At 43.5% G+C, this 15,898-nt stretch overlaps 1 protein-coding gene across 1 annotated transcript in view; it reads right to left on the bottom strand.

Moving 5' to 3' along the window:
* The window catches only part of Lmcd1 (LIM and cysteine rich domains 1), a 59,740-nt gene that overhangs the window by 29,766 nt on the left and 14,076 nt on the right, over positions 1 to 15,898 (bottom strand). The window contains exon 2 of the mRNA XM_026383014.2: positions 1,783 to 1,871. Coding sequence (XP_026238799.1) covers positions 1,783 to 1,871 — 89 coding nt within the window. The remainder of the gene's footprint in view (positions 1 to 1,782; positions 1,872 to 15,898) is intronic.

The following is a 15,898-nucleotide window of genomic DNA, read 5'->3' as shown; positions in this document are numbered from 1 at the left end:
GACACATCCCCAAAGAACCTCGGTAGTGTTTGCAATCTGCAATCTTCATCCACAACCTGGGATTGAATCCCATCCTGTGATGACCAGCCAAGAGGCTTCCCTTCTAAACCAGGCTGGCTGGAGCCTGAGCTATGGAAATCTCTTTCAAACAACGGACAATATGAAAATGTTTGACAGGTCTCCCAACTAAGGTTGTACAATATCACGACTTCAATAAGGGTGGAATTCGGGTGCCTACTACGGTGGCAGCAACCAACAGACCATCTTGATATTCAGGACCCACAAGATGCCATCTGTATATTCCAAAGACAGATTCACTTGATGTCCGAATCGTTTCCAGGGTAAGGAGGCCACAGATTTAAACAACAGACTTCTTCCAGCCATGAGGAACAGAGTCAAGAACTATTCTTGCATAAACCATTGGAAGAGCTGATGAAATGCATTAAAAGACTGTTTTTAGATGGTAGGTAATAGGCCGCTCAGGACAAATCCCTGAGATGAGGGAAAGCAGGATTCAATTCACTTGCTGGCTGTAATTTGGGGAACATTCTCCATCTATTCCAAGAACTGTACAAAGAGACTTCCTAGCCTTCTTCACGGAGCTGAAAAGAACTGAACCTTGTCCGAGACCCTGAGGAAAGAAGCTTTGGTACCAGTGGCGTTGAGATGATATGTAAGCTGATTTTTTTTTTTCAAGATCAGGAAGAGCCCAAATGGCCAAAATGGAAATGCAGGGCTCTGTCCCTCCAAGGATGTTTTAGTTGTAGGAGGAAATTTTTCAAGGAATGTGAGCCAGGATGAGATGACCTTGAAGACCTTTTCCATCAGAAGACCTAGAGGGCTCTCCAGGAATGCAGTCCACAGATGGACTCCTGCTTGGAAAGCTCCTAGTTCACCATATCGAAGACCTGAATTCAAATCCTGCCATTTAGTTCCTGTCTCCCCATCCACCACCCACAGGATCCTGATCTGCTGAATGGAGAGAGTAACATCTGCCGCTCAGGGTTATTTCAACTGGGAAGATTTCACTCAGCTCATGTCAACAGCCTCTTTGAGGAAACACCTTGTAAATGTTGATTCCTCCACCCAGTGTCCAAGGTGACACAATGGCTTTGATCACAGAAACTCCTTGCTTGTTACTGTCTTTCACAGAGCTTAGCCTCCCTCTCTCAGGGCTGCAGGTGGTCACACAGGCTGTGCCCTGCACAACTCCATCCCTATAGATACTGAAATGAATACCACTGGGGCCTTCTGCAATGTGGCAGCCTCACCATGTTGTCAGAATCTTTGGTGAAAAGAAAGAAAAAACTCTGCAAACCCAGCTGGATCCTGTGGGTCCTCCTGCCCACATGTGAATACCAGGTCCTGGTTTTGAAGTTCTGTGGGCAGAATGGCTTTTACTTCCTGCGGGGGCCACTCACAGACCCAAACTTACCAACCAGAATGATGGTGTAGTGGAGTCAGTGAGATTAATCCCCTCCACCAAGCCCCAGGGCAGGCAGCCCTACCCTCTAAGTCTCCCCTGGCCCCATCTTCCCAGATCAATCCTTGCTGAGCTGGGCTCGGTGGCCTCACCCCTTGAAACTAAGCTCCCCCCCCCTTCAGATCTTTGTTCCCCAAGGCTTTTTTCTTGTTCCTGAATTGGGACAGGCAGGAGAACCCTCCCTCCCCAGCCATCCTTCCCCAACAAGCAGTGCTCCCTAAGCCGTCCCAGCAGAGAACCACCAGAAAGGACAGCCAAGAAGTGAAGGCAGGCAGGGTCCCCCCAACAAAACCTGTTACCTCCATGAATGTGGCTCGAAGCCTGAACACATCCCCTTACATCTCAGACAAGTCACGCTTCGTGCCGCCTGCTGCTGGCCCAGGGACATCTGGAAAAGGAGAGAGAAAAGAGAGTGTTTTCCTCCCAGACACCTTGGACTGAAGATGCTTGACCTCTGAAAGCCTTGGCATGCCAGCAAAAGGACTGAACGGGGTTCAGAAGACACCAGATCAATAAGCCATCACTAGCTGTTTACCAGGGAGAGGGAAGAGCAGCTGGGAACGGGGCCACAGTGCAGGCAAGTGTGAAGGGTGAGGCTCCTCCCAAGAAAATTGCAACTGGTACTCATTCCCAGGCTCCGGGACAGTCCCCGAACACCAAGCCTGGCTGGAAAGGCTGTGCCGTGAGTGACCATCTGCTGCTCACCCACCCGCCCACTCCTTGATCCACTTGTCACCAGAATGACATCTTCCCACTCAGTGCCTCCTCTTCCCCATTGACTTCTGATTTATCAATAGAATTGATTAAACCAGAGCTACAGGCCTAAGTATACATGCTGCCAAATGTTTATGGCTTAGAGCAAACCTTAAGTATTTTGTTAACACACTGAAAAATCTCCCGGGCATTTACCATAAAAATCTCCTTTGGAAGGAGAACAATGCACACCACAGGTTTGATCAAAGTGCGTTTGCCTGCTGCTGCTGCTAGGTTTGGACCTGAATGGGGTCTTAAACAAGCAGCCTCACAAAGAAGCTTGCTAAAAATGGTAGACCTGCATGTGCTGCTGCCATTTATTGAGCATCTACTGTGTACCAGGTGCAGGAGATATAACATAAGCTTCAGGGGTGCCCTAGAGCAACTCACAGTCTAGGGGAAAGCGAAGAGGGAAACATACTTGTCACCTTGGAAGCCCTGAGGAGGAGGAAAGGAGGCTTCTCCTCTTGCAAGCTACAGGCTTCAAAGACTGAGATACCAGAATGCAAATCTAACTTTTGGGTTGCATGTAGCTTATTGGTTGCACGGTGTTGGAAAAACTGAGCCTCAGTTTCTTTACCTACCCAATGGGTTTAGAGATAATATACATGAAATACCAGATCATATTAGGCACGAGAAATGGAACCACTATTAGTTTGCACATAGACTTCAGAAGTACAGAGAAAGGTGTCAATAAATCCATACAGAGAGGATCAGGGAGGCTTCTTGATGTGACTTTGGATTTGGTCTATGCAAATGAACAGGCAGAAGAGGAGACCAGAAGATGCCTGCAGAGGGCAGAGAACAGGCAAGGGCCAAACAGTAGCAAAAAAGGTGCAGTGGGAGGGGTATGGAGATCTGAGCATGCTCTTTGCAACACTACTCTATTGGGTTTGCTTTGAAAGGGGATAAAAAGCAAGCTGTGAAATTCATGAAGCCTTCCTCATGGTCAGTGCTAGAATCCAGAGAGAGATGTAAGAACTGTTACCCTTCACAGTACTTCTTTTCTGTACCCTAAGACTCCCCATGATAATGCCAAGCTGGACACCCCTACTGGCTACCTGCCGATTGTGCCATGTATCATGCTGCGCTCTTCTGTTGTGCACATTCAGGCTTTAGGGAGCAAGACCCAGACTGCACATATCTGGAGTGGAGTGTGTTCATGCTTGTCTCAGTATTAGATCCACATTAAACATGAGAATAACTTTAAAAAGCTGGGCACGGTGGCGCACACCTGTAATTCTAGCAACTCCAGAGGCTGAGGCAGAAGGATCACAAGTTTGAGGCCAGCCTCAGCAATTTAGTGAGGCCCGAAGCAACATAGTGAGGCCCCGTCTCAAAATAAAAAATAAAAAGGGGCTGTGGATGTGGCTCAGTGTAGAGTACTCGTGGATTTCATCTCCAGTACAAAAAAAAAAAAAAAAAAAAAAAAAACACCAAAACAACCCACTAACTCCTCATTGCCCTAAGTGGGGGAGCCTCCATTCATAGGCAGAATTTTACTCCCTAAGGGCTGGGGTTATGGCCCAGTGGTAGAGCACTTGCCTAGAATGTGTGAGGTACCACATAAATTAAATAAATAAAATAAAAGCATTGTGTCCACCCACCATTAAAATACAAGAGTCTTGTTTTCTAAAGCCTTTGGAATCTAGTGTTATGAGCTTCCACCTCTTCTTCTTGGCACCTTGAATTCTACTCATTGAAATGCATAGATCTTTCTACACTTAATCCTTGAGAGATTCCAAAGTTACTTTGGGAATTACCTCATTTACAAACAGGGCTTCAGAACAGAAGAGACCTGGAAGCATTTTGTGCGGCCCAGCCCCTGGCTTGCCTGAGCGCAGTTGTTGTTCCAAGAGGAGGCACTGAGTCGTCCTCCTAGGAGGGGATGGGTCCTGATGCTTGGCCTGGATTGCTGCCCTCCGCTGCCTCAGGGTTTGATTGAGCAAGAGTGAGGCAAGGAGGGTGGTACTGCAGGCCCTCAGCCTGTGATGCAGGGCACCAGCCTCCGGGGCCGGCACTGGCATTTATTAGCTCTGCAACTGAAGGCAAAGGCACATCTTGGCCCAAACTAGAACTTCATAAAATGAGAAAACTGGCCTGGTTCGGAGTTGCCTAATTCTATTCTGAAGGGATGCTCATCTCTAATCCACTGACTTATCTATTATTTTTAGTATGCAATTTTATGATGTTTTTCCATATTTTTTTTATTGGAGCATGACTGTTGTACATCATGTTGGGATTTGTTGTTACGTAGCCGTACAGGCACACAATCTCACAATATAATTTGGCTAACATCATTCCCCGGTATTTCCCCTTTTCCCTCCCCTTGGTCCTTTCCTCTACTGATTTCCCTTTGAGTTTCATGAGATTGCCCTCACCTTCCTCTTCCTATTTCTTCTCTACAAGAGAAAACATGACCCTTGACCTTCTGAGTTTGGCTTATTTCACTTAACATAGTGTTGTCAAGTTCAGTCCATTTTCCTGCAAATGATATACTTTTGTTTTTCGTTATGGCTGACTAAAACTCTGTGGTATATCTATATCACATTTTCTTTAACCATTCATTTATTGATGGACACCTAGGCTGGTCCCACAGTTTGGCTGTTGTGAATTGTGCTGCTATAAACATGGGTGGGTGCGTGCACCGCTGTTGTCCGATGACTTTAATTCTTCAGGATAAATACTGAGGAGCGGTAGAGCTGGGTCCTGTGGTGGTTGCATGCCTAGTCTTTTGAGGAACCCCCATACTGATGTCCATAGCAGTTATACTCATTTACAATCCCACCAACAGTGTAAAAGTGTTTCTTTTTCTCCCTGGCAGGATGCTTAGTTTGTGAGATGTTACAAAGTGGTTCCTGGTTGCAGATGGGAAGGAGGATTACACCAGCAAATAAAAGTGGCAGCACTAGCTGAGCAATGGCTTCCCAACCTTTGGGGTGCCAGCCTGTGCTTCTAGAAGCAAGGAGAGAGGTGGAGAGCAGGCGGCTGTTTCAAGTGGGAAGACCCAGGCTCTGGTACCAGGCTGCTCAGGGTTTCTGCTCTGGCTGAGCCAGTGACTAGATTTGGTGATTCTCTGTGTTCTCACTGTGTATGGAGGTGACAGGAACCCAGCTTTCCTTTGAAGGTTACATGAAGGAAAGGACTTAGCACACACTTATTATGCACTTGGTGTTTATTATTGCTATTGTTACTCCTTATGAAAAAATGGTTTGAGAGACCTTGAACTTGATGTTCTCAAAGCATCCCCCCCACCCCAGCTTTATATTTTTTTAAATATTTTTTTTAGTTGTGGATGGACACAATACCTTTATTTTATTAATTTATTTTTGTGTGGTGCTGAGGGTCAAACCCAGTGCCTCACATGTGCTGGGGCAAGTGTTCTACCACTGAGCCACAACCCCAGCCCCAACTTTAGTTTTCTAAGGAACTTTGGAGGAAGTTGTTTTCTAACTGCACACTCCAGTTAGACAATATTTTACTATTTTTCCCCCTGTATATAAGTTTTGCCTCTCTGGCTAGATTTTTATAAAAGCAAAAAAAAAAAAAAAAAAAGACTTACACACATTCTGTAATTTGCAATTACCTCATTATCAAAGCTGTCTCTAGGCTTTGTCCCGGTAGTGATGTACTCCTCATCCACCTGAATAAAATCAATATTACAAATCCCCCAAACACCGAGAAAGCTCAATGGAGTCAGGCAAGTGACAGTCAGGAGATCCAGCCTATTTGGGCCAGATCCTTAAACTACATGTGGGTATAGAAAGCAGAGAGTTGGTCCTAGCATACATCCTGCTAATGGGACAGCTTCCATGCCAATAGAAATCTGTAGGAGAGAAAAATAAATGGCCTTACAAGGAGAAATAGATTGGGCCATCAAGCCACACTTGCACCCAGTTTGGGGCTGTTTAACACAATAAATAGTCATTTATTCATTGCATGCCATTTATCCAAGAGTCAGACAGGCCCAACTGTGTTCAGTGAAGAGAGAAATGATGATCTTATTTATTGAGGAAGGGAAAAAATCAGCCAGAAGTAGTATTCCAAGCAAGACCCTCTGTTAGTGGCTTTCTCTGATGTGGACTCTATGTTTCTTGCCAGAGAGCAGACATGGGGCCCCGCAGCATCTCCCAGTAGTTGACTGAGATGAACTTAAAAGGAACCATTAATTCTTGAGTGTGGTGATGTACACCTTTAATCCTAGTGACTAGGGAGGCTGAGGGAGGAGGATCACAAGTTCAAGGCCTGCCTCAGCAACTTAGCAAGGCCCTAAGCAAATCAGCGAGACCCTGTCTCAGAGTTAAAAAAAAAAAAAAAAAAAACCCAAAAAACTTAAAAAAAATCAAAAGGACTAGGAATATAGCTCCGTGGTTAAGTGCCTCTGGGTTCAATACTTAGTAGCTTAACCCCCTGCCCCGCCCCCCCCAAAAAAGTGGTCTTGAAATGTAGCACCTACTCTGTCCTTTCTCCTGAGAGGCAGAAAAAGAAATGTTCTGACAGTTTTTTGGGGGACTCATGTAGATAGGATGTGGGTTCATCTGATGTCACCAAACTGAATCATGTCAGAGGACTTAAATCAGATGGGTGAGTCCTGGGGATGCAAGGAACAGGGGCAAAGTTAGGAGTGTTCCTTGGACAGTGGCTTAGGGGACTACATGTTGAAAGTTCCTTCCTAGAAATTATAAAAATTAGAACAACACCCAAAATAACCAGAAACGAATCATTTCTGGTTTGATTCCTAACTGTTAATAGTTTGTCTATATTAAAGATACTAGTGTCCATTTCATTTGGAAGTTGGGCTGGATCACTTTTCAAGTGGTAGGATCATGGGGTTAAATGTCATAAGGATCCCCTGATAAATTTGGACAGGTGAGGTACACTCTATCTATTTCTATTTCCTTGATATCTCCTGATTCTATCTGGATTCTCTCTCTAATCATCTGGGTCTCTTAAAGTCTTCAGGGAAAACACCAGCTTTTTGCTCTGGCTTACGTCAACCTCACAGTGCCACAATCCCATAATCCTTTAGGGACCAACTTAAGTCCCATCTTTTCCATAATAAAAAGAAATAGCATCTGTAAAACAAGTACAATCAGCTCTCCACCCCGGCAGTTTCCACAACCACACATTCAACCAACCTTGGATCAAAAATATTACAAAAAAGAAAAATTTTGTCTGTACTGAACATGGGCAGACTTTTTTTCCTCTTGTCAAATTCCTTAAATGATACAGTGTAACAACTTATTAGGTAGCATTTACATTGTATTAAGTTCAGTAAGTCATCTAGAGATGATTTAAAGTGTATGGGAGAATGTGCGAAGGTCATGTGCAAACACTAAACCATATTTTTTAATATTTATTTTTTAGTTGTAGTTGGGCATAATACCTTTATTTCACTTATTTATTTTTATGTGGTGCTGGGGATCAAACCCAGGGCCTTGCACGTGCTAGGCAAGTGCTCTACCACTGAGCCACAACCCCAGCCCCAATACTAAGCCATTTTATGAAAGGGATTTGAGCCTCTGCAGATTTTGGTGTCTAATGGGTCCTGGAACACTCCCCTGCAGATACTGGGGCACCACTGAACTAGGATTTGTGGTTTTCCAGGCTTCTTGCTAAGCCTAAGCTCACGCACATGCTACATTTGAGGTGGGTGTGCAGCCTTGGAACCCAAGGTGTGGTCCCCCAGCAGCCGCTGTAGCAATACCAGCAGTACCTGGGTGCCTGAGCGCATTGCAGAATCCTAGGTGTCACCCTAAACCTAGGAAATCATTCACTGCAGTGGAGCCCAGCTGTCTCTGTTCAAGTCCTCCAGGTGATTTTGATATGCAACGGAAGTTTGAGAACATGATATTATTATTATTAGTATCCCCAACTTGCACACGAGTCACCTGGAGGGTACCTGACTGTCCTGGTTTTGCTAAGTCTGTGTAGCATCTCACATGAAGAACTTAGCACTGAAACCAGGAAAGCCTGGGAAGAACCAGTATGGAGCTGTTTTTCCTAATTCATTGAGGTTTCCAGGGTTCAAACTAAAGTACTTAAGTTGAGTGTGAACAGGGTATCTGAATTCTGAAATCTACATTTTAATATAATTTAACAAAATGCATTTTAGTGCCATGTCAAGAAATTGTTTTTCTAGATATGTTGGGGTCTCAAGCTTTTTTCCTCAAATAACTTACAAAAATTACAAGGGCAGACAGTGTCAGGAGGATAAAAACAGGGTGCCATGAGGCTGTACCTTACTAAGGAGATGTGGCCTGGTCTGGGTATGTATGGAGCACAGCCCTTCTTCAGTTAATCAGACTCTCTGATTAACAAAAAGATCAACCTGGGATCTAGTTCCAATGCACATTTTGATTGCATAAGTCTGAGATAAGTCTGACATTTCATAGTCCTGCCAACCTCTCTGGGGAAGCCAGTGCTTCTGGTGCAGGACAAGGGGGCTACAACCATGGTCCTCAAATTTCTCTGCACATTGGAATCCCTTGGGGGAACTTCAGGTACCTCTAAACCCAGGCTCAACTCCAGGCCAAGTGAGCCTCAATCTCTGAGGGTTGATCACAGGCATCAGTACTTTGGGAAGCTCTCCAGGAGATTCCAGTGTGAGATAAGTTTGGGAACCATTGGGTTCCCTTGGCTGCTCCAACTGGACTGTAAGGCTCCCAGCTCATTAGCTCAATAACTCACTCTTCCTGAACTCTTAGACACTGTGGGTGGGAATATAAATTGGCACAGCCATTATAGAAAACAGTACGAGGTTCCTCAAAATATTAAAAACAAAAGACACAATGAAGCAATCCCACTTCTGGATGAGTATCTATATTTATCTATCTCCAAAGGAATTGAATTTTTTTTTAAAAAAGAGATCTGTACATCCACACACCCATTTTTATTGCAACCTGATTCACAACTGCCAAGATATGGAAACAATCTAAATGTCTGTCAAAAGATGAAGAGAGGAAGAAAAATGGGTGTGCACATGCGTACACACACACACACACACACACACACACATTGGAATATTATTCCAACTTAAAAAAGAAGATAGTAATGCCATTGAGTGACCACATGGATCAACCTGGAGGACATTAGGTTAAGTGAAATAAGCTAAGCATAGAAAGTCAGATACTGCCTGATCTCATTCATACTGAAATCTAAAACAGTCATCTTTATAGAAACCCAGAACAGAATGTTGGCTTCCAGGGGGGGTGGGGGTTGGGGAAAATGGGGAGATGTTGGTCAAAGGGTCATGCACAATCAGTAAGTTCTGGGAGCCAGAGACTGTAGCTAAGTTAGTTCTGGATTGCATCATTGACATTTGCCAAGTGTGTAGATGTTAGGTATTCTCACTATAAGAAAAGAGGCAACTGTGGGGGAGGTGATACATACCTAGTTTGATTTATTCAAAGTACATACAGATATCAAAACATCAACCTGTACACCTTAAATACATATTTTATTTGTCAGTTATATTTCAAGAAGTCTGAAAATCCCTTCTTAGCACGTGGATTGTCATTCCCTAAAAGAAGACGTTTTCTCAGTAAGTCTGACTTTGTTCATCTTGTCATTTGGGTCACATCTGTACTGGCACAAACCTGCTATAAACTGTAGGGCCAAATGCAGTAGTTCTAACAGGGACAGAAGGAAACCACAGCCCTTCCTCTTCCTTGAAATGTCCCTGTCTGGCTGATTCCCCTGGGCCTCTTGCTTGTACTAAGACCCTGTCCCCAGGCTGAGACCAGGGGTGGTCCTCACACCTCCCTAACTCCAGGCCAAAGGTGGCCAAACGATCTTCCTAGATGGAGAAGCCTAACCTGGGAACATGGAAGACCCAGATGGTTCCAAAGTGTGTGGGAAATCATTGTGGTTTTTTTTTTCACTTTTATTTATTTTTTTTAAAGAAGTATGATCTTTTCCGACAGTGGTCTGGTCTGGAAGCCTTTTCTCACTTTTGCAGTTAAGAATGCTGAGGTCTTGGGCTGGGGCTATAGCTCAGTGGCAGAGCGCTTGACTGGCACATAGGAGGCACTGGGTTCGATCCTCAGCACCACATAAAAATAAACAAAGGCATGCTGTCCATCTACAACTACATTTTTTTTTCTTTTTAAAAGAAGTGAAGTCCAAACCTTTGTTAAGACCCCAGGATTCTTTTTTGTAGTTGTAGATGGACAGCATGCCTTTATTTTATTTGTTTATTTTTATGCGGTGCTGAGGATCAAACCCAGGGTCTCCCATGTGCCAGGCAAGCGCTCTGCCACTGAGCTACAGTCCTAGCCCTGGACTTCACTTTTTGAAATTCCCCAACAATTGAAGCAAATGAGTTGTCCAAATGGCACCAAATCTTAATAGAGTAATGAAATAAAAACTACTCAACTCACAATACAATGTACAGAATTTAAATTCTACATTTGCTGCTCTTTTTATATGTGGTTTAAATCCTCTGATCCCTCCTCCCTGGGACAGGTCCTTAAGCAGGTCAGAGGGTGAACAATCCAAGGATGGTATAGGAAGGTGACTCTCTGCTTTCTGGTTCCCTTGTCCTGAGTAACTGTCCTCCCCCAAGTCCTTCTGCCATAATGTTTTACCTCATATTGGGCCTAGAGCTAAGGGGTCTGCTAACCATGGACTGAACCTCTGAACCCCTGTACTAAAATAAACTTTTCTTCCTCTAAGTGGCTCTTGTCAGGTCTTTTGGTCACAGTGCTAAAAAGCTGACTACCACTAAAAATGGGATTAGAGAGTGGGACGTGTGGTCCAAACCCTGAAGGGTCCCATGTTTCACTGTCTCGATCCTGAAGACGGCTGGCTGAGAACAGAATGGCAATAGGTAAAGAGATATGTAGAGGTGGCTGTTGTCTTTCTCTTTCTTTGAGCTTCCTCACCATTTCTGAATTTCTCACCATGAATGACATGGAAATCAACCATGGAAATGGCTTTGGATAAAATATTTCCTGAAACCACATTGAGTCTTACAAAGACCTTGTCTTCCTTAGAGGGCCTGCGACAGATGTTTTTTTTAGGGAGCTCATGTGTGTGGGAGTATATCCAAATCTATGGTTTCCACCCTGGGGTAGCTATTTGGGCATTTTGATTTCTCCATCTGTGCAAGAATGAATGTGAATAAATCCCTTCAATTTAGCTACTCTCGTCTCCCGAATTGTGTAATGAGGATAAAAACACACAGATTAAACAAATTGAGATGGACTCTACTGAGATAGCACTTAGAATGCTACAGACGGAAACTTGTCCCCTCCTCCCAATCATTTTTATTTAAAGCAACAGATAAGGACAACAGATGGCGGGCGACAAGCTGGGGCAGAGCCTCAATTGACAGCGCTTCTGGGGAAAGGGCCAGTTGTTCTCTTTAGTAGACTGTATGTTAAATTCATCCTGTGAACTGGTTGCAGTTGAGAGAGTCAGATGGATGTGTCTCATGATAGGGAAGTTTCTAGTGTCCCCCAACATAATTCTAAACAAATGCCAAACAAAAGAATATTTTTCTTTCTTTGAGAAATATTTCCTTTCAAATATTATGTTTTTCATTCATTTACTCATTTTTGTCTGTTTTATTTATTTATTTATTTTTGCAGTACCAGAGATTGAACTCGTAGGCACTTACCCACTGAGCCACATCCTCAACCCTTTTTATTTTTTTAATTTTGTGACAGGGCCTCACAAAGTTGCTTTGGGTCCTGGCTAAGTTGCCCAGGCTGACCTCAGAGTTGCAATCCTCCTGCCTCAGCTTCCCAAGCCACTGGGATTATAGGAGCGTACCACTGCACCTGGCTTTCATTTTTGTCTCTTAAGATAATTTATTCAGGGGCAGGGGCAGTGAGTCAGTGATAGAGCACTTGCCTAGCACATGTGAGGCACTGGGTTCAAGCCTCAGCACCACATAAAAATAAATAAATTAAATAAAGGCATTGTGTTCATTTACAACTAAATATTTTTTAAAATATTAAAAATAATAATATGTTCAGGTTCAACTTTAGTACAGGATAAGTTTGGGGCAAAATATATCATGATCTCCTTCCTGTCCTCCTCTTTCCTAATTAAACACAACCATTGAAAGAGGTTTTCAACTCTGAGCAGGTCCTGATATGCAGGACATGGGGGCAGAAGAGCTACAGAGTTCTATGAAATAATTTGCATGGCTGGTTTACCTCTCCCACTTTGTATTGGCAAAAGGCCCAGAAAAGGCATAACCTGGAAACAGTCCCTGAATATCTCTTGTATCTTTCAAAGGTGATGAGTTTGAGGTCCACTTTAATAAGACAGTTGATATGGAACAAGGCAAAACAAAACAAAAAAAAACCTTACAAAACCTAAAGGGTGTGATTCAGGGTTGGGGGATCAGGTCTGTGTGATGGCGCATGGAAAAATCTGCAAAGTTGGCAGTCCCTGCCGGGATGCAGACTTCTTTGTTTAACATTCTACTGGCAGAGTACAAATGTTGATGACCCAGGAGAAAGGAAACCAGCCTCTTTGGCTGCCAGCATCTTGCTGATAGGCCATAGTTTACACATCCTCGTATCCAAAGCAGGTCCACAAATCTTATGTCCAAGACCCCTCTGGACCGACGCAATAGGACTTTGAAGACCAAACTCATATTTTCCTTTGTCACTTAGCTTCCTTTATACAAGCTACAGACATTACCCAGGCTAATAAGAATAGTGAATTCTGCAAAGGCACACAAAACCAGCCAAGAAGGGGCAAAATCATTCTCCTGTGTGTGACAGTTCCCCAAGTTTCTAGAAAAGTCGGTCTCCCCACACCAGGGGCTGGCCTTTAATTAATCAGTGAGAGGATGGTGGTTCTCCTACCACCTCCCACCTCTGAACATGTTAATGGATCTTTCCAGACCACTCCAGAAGGGCATGGTTTTAACTGACTAACTCCTTTAGAACTTAAGAAATATAATTGACTATGGGAATTCCTTTAGGTAAAAATTGACCTTGCATTTCCTGCATGTTTGTAGAAGTTCCTGTGTAATCTTTTCCCTTGATTATCTTTCCTTCCTTCCCTGCCAGCTTTTTTGGAAGATGTAGTAAAGTTCTCAGTCTTATTCTGAAAGTTATGGAAACCCCTTGGGAATCTTATTCAGAGATTTACCTAGTACCCTAGGGGAAGTCCAGATAGGAAAAAATAAATTCCCTATGGAATCCTTCCTTCCTCCCTCACCCCACCCCCACTTCCTAGATGAGAACAAGCTGTTGAGGTCTGCAGGCCTCCTGTCTCCTAGTTACCCCTGGAAATTAAATTCTAATTGGTTTCATAGTTCTTAGATTTCACCTCTTCATAGACATCTTCTCAAATATAACACTATAATCCTGGGGCTAGCTATACTTAACTTATTTTACCTCCCAGTTTTATGAGACACTTCTGATTTTAGCAGCCTGAAATCTTAACATCTTAAGAATGTCATTCTGTAAAAATGTAATTTGGGGTGTGTGTGTGTGTGTGTGTGTGTGTGTGTGTGTGTGTGTGTGAATTCTAAATTTGCAGCATTACTGATCTTTCCAAGGATAACATACTCTTATTGGAGTTAATTTTGGAATGGGGGAAGACTAAGAAAACCAAGTCGGAGGATTTTTTAAAATCTTTCCTGTCTGAATCTTAATATCTTAAAAGAAAATATGCCATATAAATGTTCAGCTCTGTTTATTAAAAGTCTGAGGGCTTTTGCTTACACAAATGCTTCCTGCTGGGAATCTCAGACCTAAATTGCTGGTTCACTGGCAATGGAAGCATACACACACACACACACACACACACACACACACACACACACACACACACACACACACTCTTCAATCAACATCAATGGCTCCATGGTAAAAGATTCTGTAAAATAACACTTGTGTTTCAGGGCTGAGCATTTAGCAAGATGTTTTCAGGTTTAAAACAAGCATCCTACGTATCAATGACTCCCACTTCTCTCTTTTTTTGCCAACATGTTTTTAAAACTAACACCAAATATACTTTTTAGTTCAAATATTTGGTCCTTCCTTTGATTGTTCTCCCTTCATAATGTGTACACACCATACACAGTTGGATTCTGCATGTAAGAAAATCACAGGTTCTTAGAAGTGAAAGACCTTTATAGAACTTATAGGCTATCCCCCGCCCCCACTAAGCCCAGTTTTATGAAAGAAATTAGTGGACGGTCAGTCACTTTGCAAATAATTCACTTGCAATATCCCATTTTTGAAACTCACTGGACTCAGTTCAAATGTAAAATGAGAATTGCAGAAGCCAAGTTATTTTCCAGAAAATTATCTCTTGAGTAAATTCAGCCTATTCCTTTTACCATAGCCCACCCCTAGGAAAGATGCCAAATTCCTGTAGAACACTGAGCTCCCCCACTACTTTCCTCTGCCTGGACCACTTCTTTCTCCCTTCACCTAACAAATCCCTCACTGTCCTTGAGTTACCTCTATGATATCATCTTTAAAAACCTGGGACCTAGCACTTGTCTCTAGTACCATGGTGATGATAACGACTACTTCAGGTCTATAATTCTCTCATGTTACTCTTTCCTGCTCCACTATGAGTTCCTTGAGGGCAGGGCCCCGCTATGCCTAGTTCATTGCTCCTTAGAGTAAAGCCTTGCACATAGTAGCTTCTCAATTAAAATGTGTTTAAACAGCTCCTTTGATAGCAACTTTTATTTCCTCTCTGTATCAGTGTTTCACATCAAAAGCTAAAACATGTTAGATAGCCTCCATCTGAGACCGATGCCTGCAGAGGAAATTGGAGGAGGGAAAAAAAGCCACCCTGGTTTCCTCTGGTTTCCCCAGTGGTAGCCACCCTTAGCCATCCCATCCTCTCTGCTGTCTTTAGTGGCTCCCCTCTCACCCCAAGATTACAGCAACAGGCTTTTGGGATTTATCCAAATGGATTGAATTCTTCCAGGCAGTTCTTATTTTTCTCTCCAGGTGCGTCTTTCGCACCTGGAATCTCAGCGCCTGAGCACATGGGATGGCCACTTGTCCTCTTTGGCAGCAGAACCTCTGGTTCTCCCTATGTCTCCCTATGACTGTCCAGTTACCTGGATGTGATGGCTGAATCTCAGTCACCACTCATGGTGGACTTGTAAAAAAGAAGAAGAAAAAAAAAGCTTCCTTATTATTTAAGAACCTGAGTTTTCTTTGTTGGGTGGTTCCTGACTACTTCCTGTCAGCCCTTGCATGGTCATACCCAGAAGGTAAGAGATGATCCTCTGACTCAGATCCTTGACCTTCTGGAAGGTGACTTACTAGAGAGGGGAAATCAGATTTCTCTAAAGAAACTCCACCGTGGGCTTCTTCATGAAGTGGAATACATTCAACTACTGGGAAATGGAGAAAACTCAGGCCTGTTGTAGAGAATCATTAAACTTTTGCAGACCTTCCATGACATTTCTGGTTTTGGCTCATTGCTTTGAAATATCCCTTCATCCACTCCTGCCCTTGGGATCATTTGCTGACCAAGGGTTGGGGTTGCTCTGTGCATGTTGGAGCCCGAAACCTTGAACTTGAGCTCTGGCTACCCTATGTACTTATCTATGTGACCTCAGCGAGCAGCTTCTGCTCTTTTGACCTCGACTTTTTCCATCTTTAAAATAAGTCATAGTCCATACCAGCCTCACAGGGTGGTTGTGAGAATCACATGTGATGA

Source organism: Urocitellus parryii, chromosome 16 (assembly GCF_045843805.1).
Source record: "Urocitellus parryii isolate mUroPar1 chromosome 16, mUroPar1.hap1, whole genome shotgun sequence".
NCBI classification, from domain to species: Eukaryota; Metazoa; Chordata; class Mammalia; order Rodentia; family Sciuridae; genus Urocitellus; species Urocitellus parryii.
The sequence above is the reverse complement of the archived record's forward strand: the minus strand, read 5'-3'. Positions and strand labels throughout refer to the sequence as shown.